This window comes from Diceros bicornis, chromosome 13 (genome assembly GCF_020826845.1).
Source record: "Diceros bicornis minor isolate mBicDic1 chromosome 13, mDicBic1.mat.cur, whole genome shotgun sequence".
Lineage (NCBI taxonomy): Eukaryota > Metazoa > Chordata > Mammalia > Perissodactyla > Rhinocerotidae > Diceros > Diceros bicornis.
The window spans coordinates 15177002-15192464 of record NC_080752.1 but is presented as its reverse complement, the minus strand read 5'-3'; the positions used below and the strand labels follow the sequence as shown (position 1 = coordinate 15192464).

Genomic DNA, 15463 nt, shown 5'->3' with positions numbered 1-15463 from the left:
TAACATCTAAAACAGATAAATTAAGAAATCGCAATTATAAGCATTTTATTTAGAGATGTGAAGGTAAATACCAAAAGAAATAGCTGTAAGATTAGAATATAGTTCCTTCTAGGGAGCAGGTCTTACAGATTTTTCATTTTATAGGCCTTTTAGGATGATTTGATTTTTTTTAACTATGGTCATAACTTACTTTTATGGAGGAAAAAGGTTATAAAAGTGACAGTCAACCTACTTTCACTGCCATAAAGAGCTCTTCTTGAAGTTGTGCAGTTTGCTCAGGTGAGAGCTATAAGCAAACAAAAAGCCGAGAGTGAAATATTAGACCTCCATCAAGACCAGGGAGAGAGAAATCTTGCCTTTAGCAATCACATACCTGCAGGGCTAGAATCGAAGTGATGCTCACTGCCATCGTTTGCATTTTGGGGTTTTCATGCTTACAGAGCCATCTCATAACAAACTTGGCAGCATCGAACCTGAAAAGCAGTACTTTTCTCACAATGAAGTTCGTGAAATTGTACATGAGGAGAGAAGTCACTTAGCCTCCCCAACAAATCCTGTAACAAAACTAGTCTTGGACTTCTAAAGTCTCAGCTACGAAAACCAAGAGCATTTGGCAAAAGGAAGAGAAGATCAGAAGAGGAAGAGGGCAGCACGCAAATGTGAGCACAATGAGCAGGATTCAAAGAAAGATGGACAGATCTAAGAAAGACTTATTTTTTTTAGCATTCAGTTTCTACTATGATGGGTCTGAAAAAGGAAAGAAGTTCCCTGAGAGGTAATTTGTAAGCTGAACTATCGATAGTGCTAAAATGCCACAGCAAACAAATCACTTAGCTAGAAAGAATTTATGCTCTTTTATAGGGGCAGTTGTTACTCAGCTCCAACTGATGACTGCTATGCAGAAAGGAAGACTGAGTTGAGAAAGATCTTCAAACTTTTCAAGAGAAGGTGGAAATACAGACTTTTTTTAAATGAGGAAGACCGCCTTCCCTATTGTATTTTTAAAAGTCAACTCCCATTTTAAATACACATTTTAATTAGATTTGAGAATGGCTTAGTCTACAACCCTGCACCCACAAATCATAGGCTTTGTTCATGTCGGCCTGTGCTTAATCTTCCTGCTGTCAGAAGCAACTATTATAAATGTTTTTGAACTCATGAATATGGGAGATTACAAAGGCCTCTAAGAGGAATCCCTCTGGAGTCTAGGATAATGATTTTTTTTAAATTATTATCAATGAAATAATAACAAAAAGAATGAAGAATGTTTAGAACAGCCTGTACTTCTTAAGCTGGGCACTGTGATAAGTACTTTACAAACATTATCATATCTAATCCTCACAAGAGTTACTATTTTACAAATAAGGAAAGATGCACAAAGGTAATGTAAGGGCTAGAACTTGAATCCAAGTATGTTTGACTCTGGAGCCCATGTTCTTACCACCCATTGCCCTGAACTAGAATCACACTTTGGGAGACAACATTTGCAAGTAGGGTACTTCCAATCACGTCTGTGGAAGAGGCTCAACACAGCATTCTCTCCAAATACCTTATCCCAGCCTTAATCAAGCCCTTGCTAAGCTAATAACCAAAAACCAACAATGCTCAGAGTAACACTGGTCAACACCCCAAAACCACATGACCAAGTTTTATACTTGCCTGTCAAATGGGACATCCACAAGAATCCTGGAATTGGTTAAGGAGAGAAGACAATTCTTCTGTAACTTTAAGAGGATAAAGAAAAATAATTTTGAGCAAATGTATACTCCACTCTAAATAAAAGTTCTAAGCATTTGGAAGGTGCTACCAGTAAACTTTTCTTATTGAAAGCTCACTGTGTACCTGGCCCTCTCCAAGTTCTCCACTTAATCTTATTAATAAACTTTGTCTCATTCACCTCTGCCTAAAGAATAATCTTCCCCTTTCTTGGCAAAGAGGAGGTCTCTTCCTCCTGAACCCTAGAAGGATCTACATGGAGAGAGCCTGTCTGTGTGTCAGTCCAAATCAATTACCTGAAGCCTGGCCCATATACTGAAAGACAAATGTCCTTACCAGATATCTCATAACTAACTCTGTGACAGAGCTTCCTCTACATTCTACCTAAGATTGGTAGGGGTTGAACAGGACCTTTACAGATAAGAAAGAAAGAAAGAAGGCCTCCCGGGAAAGCTATAGGAATAGAAAAATCTCTCTTTGAAAGGCTATGAGTAAGCCAGTATGACAGAAGTATAGTGCATGGGCCAGGGGCAGCAAATGCCAACAGGAACTATGCGGTAACATAAACAAGTGAAGAGAGCTGAGTGTGAAACAATAGGAGAGAAGTAGGAAGTATGGCAAACTGAAGAATTCATGCCCTTTTATAGGAGGAGTTATTACTCAGCTCCAACTGATGATTGCCATGCAGGTATTAAGACTGAACAGAGAATGATCTTCCAACTTTTCAAGAGAAAGTGGAAATATAATTTTTTTTTGATGAGGAAAGATCACCTTCCTTATTGGTTTGTTTGTTTGTTGGTTTTTTCCTGAGGAAGATTCACCCTGAGCTGATACCTATTGCCAATCTTCCTTTGTTTTTGCTTGAGGAAGATTAGCCCTGAGCTAACATCTGTGCCAGTCTTCCTCTATTTTGTATGTGGGTTGCCACCACAGCGTGGCTGATGAGTGATATAGGTCTGCACCCGGGATCTGAACCCATGAACCCGGCCTGCCAAAGCAGAGGACACCAAACTTAACCACTATGCCACAGGGCTGGCCCCTTCCTTATTGTATTTTTAAAAATCAATTTTCATTGTAAGTACACACTTCAATCAGATTTGACAAATTTATAGTTGTATAAAAACTACCACCACCATCAGCACAATCAAGATAAAAAATATTTCCATCACCCCAAAGAGTTCTACTGTGCCCCTTACAGTCAATCCTGACCTTGCAACTCCAGCCCCAGAAAATTACACTGTCATCATAGATTAGTCTTTTCTAAAGTTTTACATAAATGGAATCATATAGTATGTACTCTTTTGTGTCTGGCTTATTTTGCTCAGCATATAATGTTTTTGAGATTCATCCAGGTTGCTTCTATCAGTACTTCATTTCTTTATTACCAATAGTATTTTCTTATATGAACATACCAATTTATCTATTCACCTATTGTTGGACTTTTGGGAAGTTTTCAGTTTGGGGGCATTATGAATAAAGATATTATGAACATTCATATATAAGTCTTTATATGGATATATGATTTCATTTCTCTAGGATCAGAATGATTGGGCAGTACCCGAAGGTTTATGTCTAACTTTAAGAAACTTTAAGTTTCTTTAAAACTACTAAACTGTTGAACTGGTGGTTGTATCATTTTACATTCTCAACATCAACATATGAGAATTTCAATTGCTCCACATCCTTGTCAACACTTGGTATTGTCAGTCTTTTAATTTCAACCAATCTAGGGGGTGTGTAGTGGTATCTAGGTGTGCAGTGGTATCTCACTGTGATTTTAACTTGCATTTCCCTCATGACTAAAGATACTGAGCATCTTGTGATGTGCTTACTTGTCATCTGCATGTTTTCTTTGGTGACATGTCTGTTCAAATCTTTTGCCTTTTAAAAAAATTGGTTTGTCTTGTGTTACTGAGTTAAGAGTTCTTTATAGTCTCGATAAAAGTCCTTTGTCACATATATAAAATGAACATTTTTCCAGGCCCATGGCTTACCTTTTCATTTTTTAATGTTTTTGTGTATGTGTGTGTGTGAGCAGACATTTTAATGTTGACGAATTTATTATTTTTCTTTGATGACATGTACTTTTTGTATCCTAAGGAAACTTTGCCTACTTGGAGATCACAAATATTTTTTCTATGTTTATTCTAGAAGTTTTATGGATTTAGCTTTTATATTTAGAACTATGATCAATTTTCACATACGATGTTAAGACTATAAGGATGTACCGAAGTGTTAATAGTAGGTGTTTCTGGGTAACTGGCTTCTGAGAAACTTAAAACATTTATACCCTATTGCTTATCCATATTTCCTATTTTTTCCACAACAAACATGAATTCTTTATCTATTCTCTCTCTCGTTCTCTTTTTCTCTCTCAGGTAGGATGAAAAATCAGAACTAAATAATACATATTTTTCATATATTTGTCCTGAAGTAAAAAGCATAGTCAAGTATTCAATTCAAATTACCTGCTGATAATGGGGGAAATTTTTCAGAGCCTTGAAAAGTAGACAGGTGACTTCTGACAACAGGCGAACAGGCATCCCCCTGGCCAGGCCCTGGCGTGTTAAGTTGAGGGCGCAAGCACTGGCTGTGAACTGCACTGGCAAATCCAATGGATGATTCCTCATTCCTACAGCCACAAGCTGAAGATGAACTTGTTTTTAGTGGCATATGATGACATTAGCATTCTTTACACCATCTTATTTTTGTGTTAGTTAGCAAAAATATTTTCTCTGGGTGAGAAAATAGAAGATTTTCCTTATCCTCAGCATATATTTTTTTAGGACATCAGCAATACCTTCCAATCCAAATGCAGCCATTAACTAGCTGTCTGACTAGGTTAGTCACTTCCCTTCTTTGGACCTCCATTTCCTCATCTGTGATTTCAAAATCATTTAGTGAGCCTGACTCCATACAAGGCATTGTGATAAGCACTGCAGAGGACACGAACATGAATCACTTATACCCTATTCCTTAGCATAAAACCTTGTGAGAGAAATAACGTATGTAAACAAATAACATTGTGAGGGATGTCAAAACATGAAAATGAAAAGAAGCACCATAAAAGAGGTAAAGTGCTGCCTTTATTTATAGGTAGTTATGGAGGGAGCAATCATTTCTCGTATGGAATCAAAAGGCTTCATTCAGAGAGCACATTTAGGCAGGGTCTCACACAGGATATAGACAGAGGGGGTGGAGGTGGAGGTGGAATGAAGAAGGGATTCCTAGGGAAGGGAAATGTGATAAGGAAAAACACAAGGTGGACAAAAGGATGGGATAAATCCACCCAAAGAGGAAGAAAAAATTTGAATTTGAAAGAATTTAAAAAGGGGTAGAAAATAACATTAGAAAAGTAATTAGAAGACAGACTGTGGAAGACCCAGAACACAAATGTAAAATGAAGGTATCAGATTAGCTAAGACCACACCTCCTCTAACGCTAAGGGACAATGTGATTTGTTCCATCTATCAAATAGGGGTAATCATCCTTACCAACCTCAGAGACCAGTCGGCTAATACTTGCATGAGCCATGATTTTAAGAGACCAGAGCCCCTCTGACAGCTGCATGAACTCATGGAGCCTAAAGAAAGACCTGAGATATACTTCTCCCATGGAAAATGATTTTTTTCTATATTGCTAAACTGCACCATAATCTGCAATTTAAAATGCTGAAACCAAAACAAAGATGATTTTCAAAAAACACAGAATCTTAGTTATGAAAAGGATTTTTCAGAACATCTAATTCAATCTCCTCATTACAGATGGGAAAGAAAGGTCCAGAGTTTTTTCTTTATACGGTATTTAAGTTATGAATAAATCTAATCTCCCATGGTGCAGAAATCGCCATATTTTTAAGGAACTGCAAAGAATTACAAATAATAAAGACAAGGTGACTTTCAGACTCTTCATTTTCATGTTATATTTAATTTTATATAATCATAGCTTTTTTCCCCAAACCACTTAATACTTCCAATACAGTTAAAATAAATTCATCCTTCCATAAACCAAAGCAAAGTCTGGCCTTATCAATACTGGTAATTTTACTTTATTCACAAAATACTTTATAGGGTAGATTTGGCCACCTTCAATTATTGCTATTTTGTTCTGTTCTTGTTATGGACACTATTGTTGTTTTCTTTCAGAAAACCAGATGTTAAATTTTAAAAAGAGTAAATGAATGAATAAACAAGAAACAACATTTAGGGCAAAGTGATTTCATGTTTATAGATTACTATGTCCTGTTTTAGGCAAAATAGTGAAATGGTCCTATTATCCCCTTCTCAGACCAAATTCAAACAATCGGATGATTCAAATTGATTCAGATGCTCACAACAAGAGATGAACTAGCAGTTAAACCTAACTAACACTGTTTTCCTTTCTTTATGAGGACACTTTGACTCGGTGTAGAATAAGGCATGTAAGTTACTGTATTCGGTGTGTTCAGTGAACAACTGTAATTGAACCAAGTAAGAAAGTAATAATAAAAACTACCTTTCTGAGGTGTAATTACCTTTAAAACTGCAGGCATGGTTACCTGCATAGAAAATGTCTCTGTGAATAGCCTGTAGAGGGCCTCCTTCATAAAACATGACCTATTCCTGTATCGGCTCAGTGCTTCTGAAATCTGTCTCATGTTGACTCCTCCAGCAACCTAAAAAACAAAGATATTGTTACCAATAGGTTTCACCATTCATCTTTGAGCACAGGCTTTTAGGGGCCTTAAGTGTTTGAAATATTAACAGGTGTTCAATTAAAGGTTTCAGGTGCTTTACAAAGTTGTTCTCATTCAATCATAATTCTAACAGGTAAATGTTCTCCTCAACCTCATTTTTACAATGGGTCCAGAGAGGCAAAGTAACCAACCAATTAAGTGGTGGAAGCAAATTCAAATACCATGTCTCTACAACTATATTGCAGTTAAGACCACAACTGAATAACAGAAAACATGTTAATTTTTAAACAACCAATAACAATAAATGTATTTATCTTCTAAGTACTCATACAGGACAAATGAGATAATAAAAGATAGGAAAAAGGCCACATAAAATAACTAAAATGAAAAAGGAGTTGACCTTTTCTAGTAGTAGTATTATTCTGTTTATCATTCATTTAATATTAATATAATTCTTCCCTGCTACCACTGAAGTAATAATCTCAAAGTCTATGTACAGACTTTGAGTCTGGAAGATAATGGTACCCTCCTGATCCAAACCATAAAAATCAACAAGGAAATGTAAATAAAACGAGATCTGACCAGTTTTCAGCATTCCTGGCAAGTGAAGGAAAAGAAGAAAATAAAGGGCAAAAATATAAGATCTTGCAAAATGAAAAGAAAAACCCCTTTTCCACTCCACCCTGACCAGTAACATCAACCATCATCTATTAAAGAAACCTCCCATAATTAAATTGATGAGTGCTTTTGAATTAGGAACCCTGTCAGTTAAATGCCAAGAAATAAAAAGATACAAACCAATTCCATACAAAGCTACTATAAGAAATTTTAAAAAAGCAAATCTACACATTTCAGCTGAGAAAAATTCTTCCTATAAACCAACAACAAATCAGAAGAAAACTGTAACACAGTACTTTAAAATGAATTAAATGGGGCCGGCCCGGTGGCACAAGCAGTTAAGTGTGTGTGCTCTGCTGCGGCGGCCCAGGGTTTGTCAGTTTGGATCCCGGGTGTGCACCGACGCATTGCTTGTCGAGCCATGTGTGTCCCATATAAAGTAGAGGAAGATGGGCATGGATGTTAGTTCAGGGCCAGTCTTCCCCACAAAAAAAGGGGAGGATTGGCATCAGATGTTAGCTCAGGGCTGATCTTCCTCACAAAAAAAAATAAATAAAATAAAATTATAAAAAGTAAAATGAATTAAATATTTTCAATAAGCATTTTGGGATATAAAAAAATACCTTCAACAAAAAGATGAAACAAGGAGTGATTAAACTCAAAAAAGACAAAATCACATCAAATATAAAAACTAAGTTGCAAGGAAGGATAGATTTGAATAAAAATTTAGTAAGGGGAAGAAATGCAAGAAAAGAAACAAGAGACGGAAACTTAAAAAAAGAAATTAAGAAGGATCTAAAATCAAGTGTTGATATGGAAAGAAGACAAAGACCCAACATACATATACTTGAAGTTCCTGGGGGAAAAATATTTAAAACTACTACCAAAGTGGGGCTGGCGCAGTAGCTTAGTGGTTAAGTTCGCACGCTCCGCCTTGATGGCCCAGGGTTCATGGTTTTGGATCCTGGGCATGGACCTACACACTGCTCATCAGGCCATGCTGTGGCGGCATCCCACATGCAAGGTAGAGGAAGACTGGCACAGATGTTAACTCAGCGACAATCTTCCTCAAGCAAAAAGAGGAAGACTGGCAACAGATGTTAACTCAGAGCCAATCTTCCTCACCAAAAAAAAAAAAAAAAAAAAAGAACTACTATCAAAGGAAAACTTTCCAGAACTAAAAAAAAGACATAAATCAATACACTGAAAGAACCCACCAAATACCTGGGAAACCTGACCCAGATCAAGTCTGAGACATATCACAGCATAATGAATAAATTTAAAGCTAAAGAAAAAAATCTTTACAGCCCCCATGTAAGAAAATAAATAAATTACACAGAGAATTAGATTGTCATCAGAATTAATAAGCAATATACAAAGCAAGGCAACAGTGGAGAAGCATTTTCAAGAAACAAAGAAAGAAAAGGGTAAGCAAAGGAGTTTATATCCAGCCAAGCTATCCTTCAAATATCAAAGCTATAAAAGACTGAACTCTAAGAACTTAGAGAATATGGACACAAATCCACGTCCTAAAAAATCTACTAGAGGATGAGTTTCACATAATCAAGAGATGAGTGGGGAAACTGGCAAAAGAACAGACGATGAGCATTTAATGTATTTAATTTTAGATCTTTCCCCCACTCCCCAGCCACTAGCATGTGCTCCTAGAACAGCTTGCACTTAGCTTGTGGGAGCCAGGGTGGGGAAAAGGACTCTATCCTCCAAATAGAGGGATCTGTATTCTGACCGCTGAGTGCTGCTTCTGATAACAGGTGCAAAGAGGTGGGCAGCTACTGTTGTTGCACCTCCTCAACTGTTCAAAGCCCCTCTCCCTCCAGCTAAAGTGACTTCCAGGGAATTTAAAGGACCGGTATCCCTCCCGCTCCCCCTCATCATTTTACTCATTTTCCCATTTGAGGAGCCAGACATTAAAACCTAAGACATTCAAAACAACTGCATATAAAGAGGAAACTCCAAAGTGACTGCACTTTGTGCAGTCCACTCCAAAGTGAATGCCCAAGAAAAGGCTCAGAAGAGACCTAAAAAGACATTCAAGTTTATACCTCAGGCTGATCCTCAGCACAGATCAAAAAACCAAAACAATAACCAAAACAGCAAACTCTAGGGAAGGGAGAGAATCTGATATTCAGAGTTGCCATAGTATTAGTTTCAAATGTCCAACTTTCAACAAAAAAAAAATCACAAAGCCTACAAAGAAATAGGAAAGTATGGCCCATTCAAAAGGAAAAAGAAAGCACCAGAAACTGTTCCTGTAAAAGACCTGATGGCAGATCCACTAGACAAAGACTTCAAAACAACTGTCTTCAAGACGTTCAGAGAACTAAAGGAAGACATAAAGTCAAGAAAATTATGTATGAACAAAAGAGAATAATAGAGATAGAAAACCTAAAAAAGAAATCCAAGAAAAATTCCGGTGCTGAAAAGAATAATAACCGAAATCAAAAATTCACTCCAGGGATTCAAAGGCAGATTTGAGCAGGCAGAAGAAAGACTCAACAGACTTGAAGATAGGACAATGGAAACTGTAGAGGAATAGAAAGCAAAAACACCAAAAAAAAGTGAACAGAGCCTAAGGAACCTGTGGGATACCACTAAGAAAATCCACACACACATTGTTGGAGTCTCAGAAGAAGAAGAGAGAGAGAAAGGGGCAGAGAGAATATGTGAGGAAAAAATGACCAAAAATTTCCCAAATTTGATGAAAGATATGAATATAAACATCCAAGGAACTCAAGGAACTCCAAGTAAGATGAACTCAGACTCACACCAAGACATGTTATAATCAAACTTTCAAAGGCCAAATACAAAGAGAGAATCTTGGAAGCAGCAAGACAGAAGTGAATCATCACCTAAAAAGGGATCCTCAATAAGATTATCTGCAGATTTCTCACCAGAAACTTTGAGGCCAGAAGACAGAGGAGCCAATATATTCAAAATGTTAAAAGAAAAAAACTTAAACTAAGAACCCTATATCCGGCAAAACTGTCCTTCAAAAGTGATAGAGAGGGGCCGGCCTGGTGGCATAAGAGGTTAAGTGTGCATGCTCCGCTTCGGCAGCCTGTGGTTCGCAGGTTCGGATCCCGGGCGCACACTGACACACCACTTGTCAAGACATGCTGTGGCAGCGTCCCATATAAAATAGAGGAAGACAGGCACAGTGTCCCATATAAAATAGAGGAAGACAGGCACAAGACGAGAAATAATAAGTGTTGGAGAGGATGTGGAGAAAAGGGAACCCTCATACACTGCTGGTGGGAATGCAAACTGGTGCAGCCACTATGGAAAACAATACAGAGACTTCTCAAAAAACTAAAAATAGAAATACCATATGATCTCGCTATCCCACTACTGGGTATTTATCCAAAGAACATTAAATCAATAGTACAAAGAGATCTATGCACCCCTATGTTCACTGCAGCATTATTCACAATAGCCAAGACATGGAAGCAACCCAAGTGCCCATCAACTGATGAACGGATACAGAATATGTGGTATATATATACACAATGGAATACTACTCAGCCATAAAAAAAGACAAAATTGTCCCATTTGCAACAACATGGATGGACCTTGAGGGTATTACGTTAAGTGAAATAAGCCAGACAGAGAAAGACAAACACCAGATGATTTCACTTATATGTGGAAGATAAACAAACGCATGGATAAAGAGAAGAGATTAGTGATTACCAGAGGGGAGGAGAGTGGGGTCGGGCAAAAGGGGTAAACAGGCACCGATAAAAACTAGACTATTGGTGGTGAGCATGGTGTAGACTATACAGAAACTGATATATAATAATGTATACCTGAAACTATACAATGTTATAAACCATCATGACTTCAATAAAATACTTTAAAAAAAAAGATTTGTTCAGGTAAGAATCATCAATGGACGCTAAATCTAGATCAGAAAGCCTGATGAGGATCAAGATATGTGACAGCCTTTGATTATCTTATATATTGCCTATTAGTTGCAAGAGGAAAAATATTATCTATATAGTGTAGAAACAATACTATATAGATAATATTTTATGTATACCTGGATATTTTACCTAGTATCTGAACAATACTTTGACTATGTGATGAAAAGTACCATGACTAATGAGGGGGAGTATCTGCTTCAGGATGTGATATTCTTTTTTTTTTTAAAGATTTTATTTATTTATTTTTCCCCCCAAAGCCCCAGTAGATAGTTGCATGTCACAGCTGCACATCCTTCCAGCCGCTGCATGTGGGACGCGGCCCCAGCATGGCCCGAGAAGCGGCACGTCAGTGTGCGCCCGGGATCCGAACCCAGGCTGCCAGCAGCGCAGCGCATGCACTTAACCGCTAAGCCACGGGGCCGGCCCTCAGGATGTGATATTCTTAAGAAGGACACAGCATCCCTTATATGGTATACCAGCTAGAGATGAAGAACATGAATTTAATTATGAGGAAACATCAGACAAACCCAAAATGAGGAACATTCTTGAAAAAACCAACAAAACAAAGCTGGTCTATATTCTTCAAAAATATTAACCTCTCAAAAGACAAGGAAAGGAACTCTTCCAGATTAAATTATAAAGACAAATGACAATTGAATGCAAAAATGATCCTAGACTAAAAGGAAAAACATTTTACAAAGGGCATTATTGCGATAATCAACACTGCAAATATGTGGAGTAGATTATTTTTATAAAAGCATTGCATCAATGTTAAATTTCCTGAAATTTGATAACTGCACTGTGGTATTAAGAAGAATATCCTTGCTCTTAGGAAATACAAACTCAAGAACTAATGAGTATAGAGGGGCATGATGTATGCAACCTACTCTTAAATGGTTCAGAAAAAAATTGTGTGTATGTAGAAAGAGGTGTATGTAGAAAGAGGATATGATAAAACAAATGTGGCAAAATTTTTAAAATTAGCGATCTGCAAGTTAAAGATTATTTCAAAAATGATTTTTAACTACTATACATAGATCAATTGCCCAAGGACCTACACATTATTAAGAATCTAAGGGGGGCTGGCCCAGTGGCATAGCAGTTAAGTGCACGCACTCTGCTTCAGCAGCCTGGAGTTTGCAGGTTCGGATCCCGGGCGTGGACCATTGCACCACTTATCAAGCCATGCTGTGGCGGCATCTCATATAAAGCAGAGGAAGGTGGGCCCAGATGTTAGCCCAGGGCCAATCTTCCTCAGCAAAAAGAGGAGGATTGGCAACAGACGTTAGCTCAGGGCTAATCTTCCTCACACACACACAAAAAAGAATCTAAGCAAAGCATATATTCTAAAATTTAAAAAAGTTCTGTGATCATCCAGATGTAAGAGCTGAAAGAGAAACAAAGGATAAGCCACAGCAAGACGAAGCAGAAGACCAGACAGCTGCTTGCATCACCCTCTCTCTCCTTAGCTTCCTGCAGATGCCATTACAAAACAGTCCTCATAAGGGATTCTTACTATACCCCACCGGTGGATCAACAGGATTTCCTAGCAAATGAAAAACGTTGCATGGCTTTTAATACTAATGGTGGGTGCCCTTTCCACCCATTTTAAAGGAATTAAGTACATGCTGCCCATTACAATTTGAGGTGCAAGAAATAACAACTTGGTTGAGTTTGAAGGTTATCGCTAACATTTCATTTTATCCATTTTAATGTAAGCAAATTTTTGATCAACCCAAACAACAAAAATACCTAGTATATTTTGCATCTGATTTGAAAGATATACATATATTCCTATTAAATAAAAGGTTTTCTGAAAATGCACCTTTTAAACTTACCATACCTTACACTCCACATAAAGCCAGTTTAAGATCTTTAGTGTTTATTAGTACTGGGAAGACTGTGGTCTCTCCTCTCCATCCCATAATATCCAACACTGTACATAATCCATAATTTTAAATTTTCAAAATAAACTAAACTTACATGTATACTAGGCAAGTTTACTGAAACAAAACTTCCCATTTTCTTTTGGTGTACTTGCTTTGATAGCATCTTAACTACACGCATAACCCCTCTATAGAACATTCCAGCACTTGTCCCACATTATTGTATATGCCAAGAGTTTGTGCTAAAATCTTTTTTTTTTTTAATCACTGTGGTCTTTTGATCATTGTGACATTAAATGCTCTTAATCTGAAACAGGTCTAGGTGTACATTCCTGGTAAACAATTCTCTAATACACAAATTGAATCTGAAAGTTCAAATTATATCTCTATTTCAAGACTAATGATGTAACTGATGGTTTCCACATTCGTTAGAGATGCTAGAAAATTAAAAGGGCTTTAAGAAATGATGGCTATTTTCAAAGCAAAAGAATAAAATGTAAAAGCAACTAATGATCGCAAATCACTTTACTCTCTCACTCTAGGAAGAATTACATGGGGTATAATTATAAAGAAAGGGTTCTTGTAAAGCAGTGGTTCTGAACCTTTGTTACAAATTAGAATTACTGGAAAGCTTTTAAAATCTTGATGCCTAGGCCAAGTCCCAGAACAGTTAAATCAGAATCTCTGGGGGATGGTACAGAGGTATGAGCATATTTTAAAACTTCTAAAGTCATTACAATGCACAACTAAGGTAGACAATCACTGTTTGTAAAAATATTCAAGTGATGACAGAATCACGGCAGAGTGGGCTCTTTCCTTAGACTCTCCCTGCTAAGATACAAGGAAAAGGACATTCATATACCAACAGAGGACATTCACACAACACAAAAGACGTCTGAGAGACCCACTCAGCCATACATCTGAAGGTGGAGGTGCTGGACAGCCCCTAGGAGGAAGTGGAAGGAGGTAAGGGGATCTCCTCTCCCTCTCCCAACGACAGTGACCCACGCTGTGGGACTGCGGGCAGCTTTGGGAGAGGAGGGGGCAGCCCTCCACGGGAACACTGCTGCTCTCCAAGTTCCCTCACAGCCCATGGGAAAATCCCACACAGATGTGACTAAGCTACTGTGGGAGTATCTTCATCAAGCCAGCACCCCAGGAGAGCAGATAGCAAGGGCAGAGCAAGAATGCCCCCGGGATCATGCAGGCGAAAGAAAGCACCCCTCCTCCCACCCGGCACACTAGTTCAGCCGGTTGGCCAGAGTGCCTGCACATGCGATAGAAAAGCAGCAGCTGTGAGCGAGGGAGCCAGCGACTGTGGCGGGCTCAGAATACACAGCTCTTGAACCCGACCCAGTGGCAGCAGGTGGAAGCTGCCACCAGATACTATCACTATGCGGAGGCACAAATCCATGCAATCAAACAGTATGCAGAAATATATTAATACTCCACACCAGAAGGAAAATAACAAGGACCCAGAAATCAATCCTGAAGGCACAGAAATATATAATCTAAACGACAGAGAATTCAAAATAGCTATCATAAAAAAACTCAATGAGTTACAAGAATATACAGATAGTTCAATGAAATCAGGAACTTCAAAAAAGAGATTGAAACTATAAATAAGCAACTATAAAGCAGAAAAACACAATGAATGAGAGAAAGAAAAATCTGGACTCCCTAAATAACAGAGCTGATATTATGGAGGAGAGAATCAGCAGTCTGGAGGACAGAAATACAGAAATGCTTCAGATGGAGGAGGAGAGAGAACTAAGACTAAAAAGAAATGAAGAAATTCTCCAAGAAATATTCGACTCAATTAGGAAATGCAACATAGGGCCGGACCGGTGGCTTAGTGGTTAAGTGCGCGCGCTCCGCTGCTGGCGGCCCGGGTTTGGATCCCGGGCGCACACCGACGCACCGCTTCTCCGGCCATGCTGAGGCCGCGTCCCACATACAGCAACTAGAAGGATGTGCAACTATGACATACAACTATCTGCTGGGGCTTTGGGGGAAAAATAAATAAATAAAATTATTAAAAAAAAAAGGAAATGCAACATAAGGATTACAGGTATTCCAGAGGAAGAAGAGAAGGAGAATGGAGCAGAAAGTTTGTTCAAAGAAATAACAGCTGAGATCTTCCCAAACCCAGGGAAGCAGGTAAAAATACAAGTGAAAGAAACTAATAGAACTCCTAATTATATCAATGTAAAAAGACCTCCTCTGAGGCATATAGTAGTAAAGCTGGCAAAAGTCAATGACAAAGAAAAATATTAAGGGCAGCAAGGCAGAAGAAAATAACTTACAAAGGAGCTCCTATCAGGCATTCAGTGGACTCTTCAGCAGAAGTCCTATAGGTTAGGAGAGAGTGGAATGATATATTCAAAATTCTGAAAGACAAAAACTTTCAGCCAAGAATACTCTATCCAGTGAAAACATCCTTCAGATTTGATGGAGAAATAAAAACTTTCCCAGATAAACTAAAGCTAAGGAAGTTCATCACCACAAGACCCCTCCACACACAAGAAATGCTCAAGAAGGCCCTCATACCTGAAAAAAAAGAAAGGGGTTAGAAAACCTTGAGCAAGGAGATAAACAGACAGAATCAGAAAATTGCAGCTATCAGG

General features: G+C 38.1%; 1 protein-coding gene across 10 annotated transcripts in view; it reads right to left on the bottom strand.

The window, feature by feature from the left end:
• The window catches only part of ZYG11A (zyg-11 family member A, cell cycle regulator), a 72185-nt gene that overhangs the window by 23764 nt on the left and 32958 nt on the right, over nucleotides 1–15463 (bottom strand). For 8 of the 10 annotated variants that reach the window (XR_009221818.1, XM_058552436.1, XM_058552438.1 and 5 more), the window contains 5 exons: nucleotides 6230–6370; nucleotides 4185–4361; nucleotides 1660–1724; nucleotides 374–473; nucleotides 233–286 (listed from right to left, as the gene is read on the bottom strand). Coding sequence is in view for 9 of the 10 variants with exons in the window: in XM_058552436.1 (XP_058408419.1) it covers nucleotides 233–286; nucleotides 374–473; nucleotides 1660–1724; nucleotides 4185–4361; nucleotides 6230–6370 (537 nt within the window). In the remaining variant the exon portion in view is untranslated. The remainder of the gene's footprint in view (nucleotides 1–232; nucleotides 287–373; nucleotides 474–1659; nucleotides 1725–4184; nucleotides 4362–6229; nucleotides 6371–15463) is intronic. The other 2 variants (XM_058552435.1, XM_058552437.1) reach the window with 2 other exon arrangements.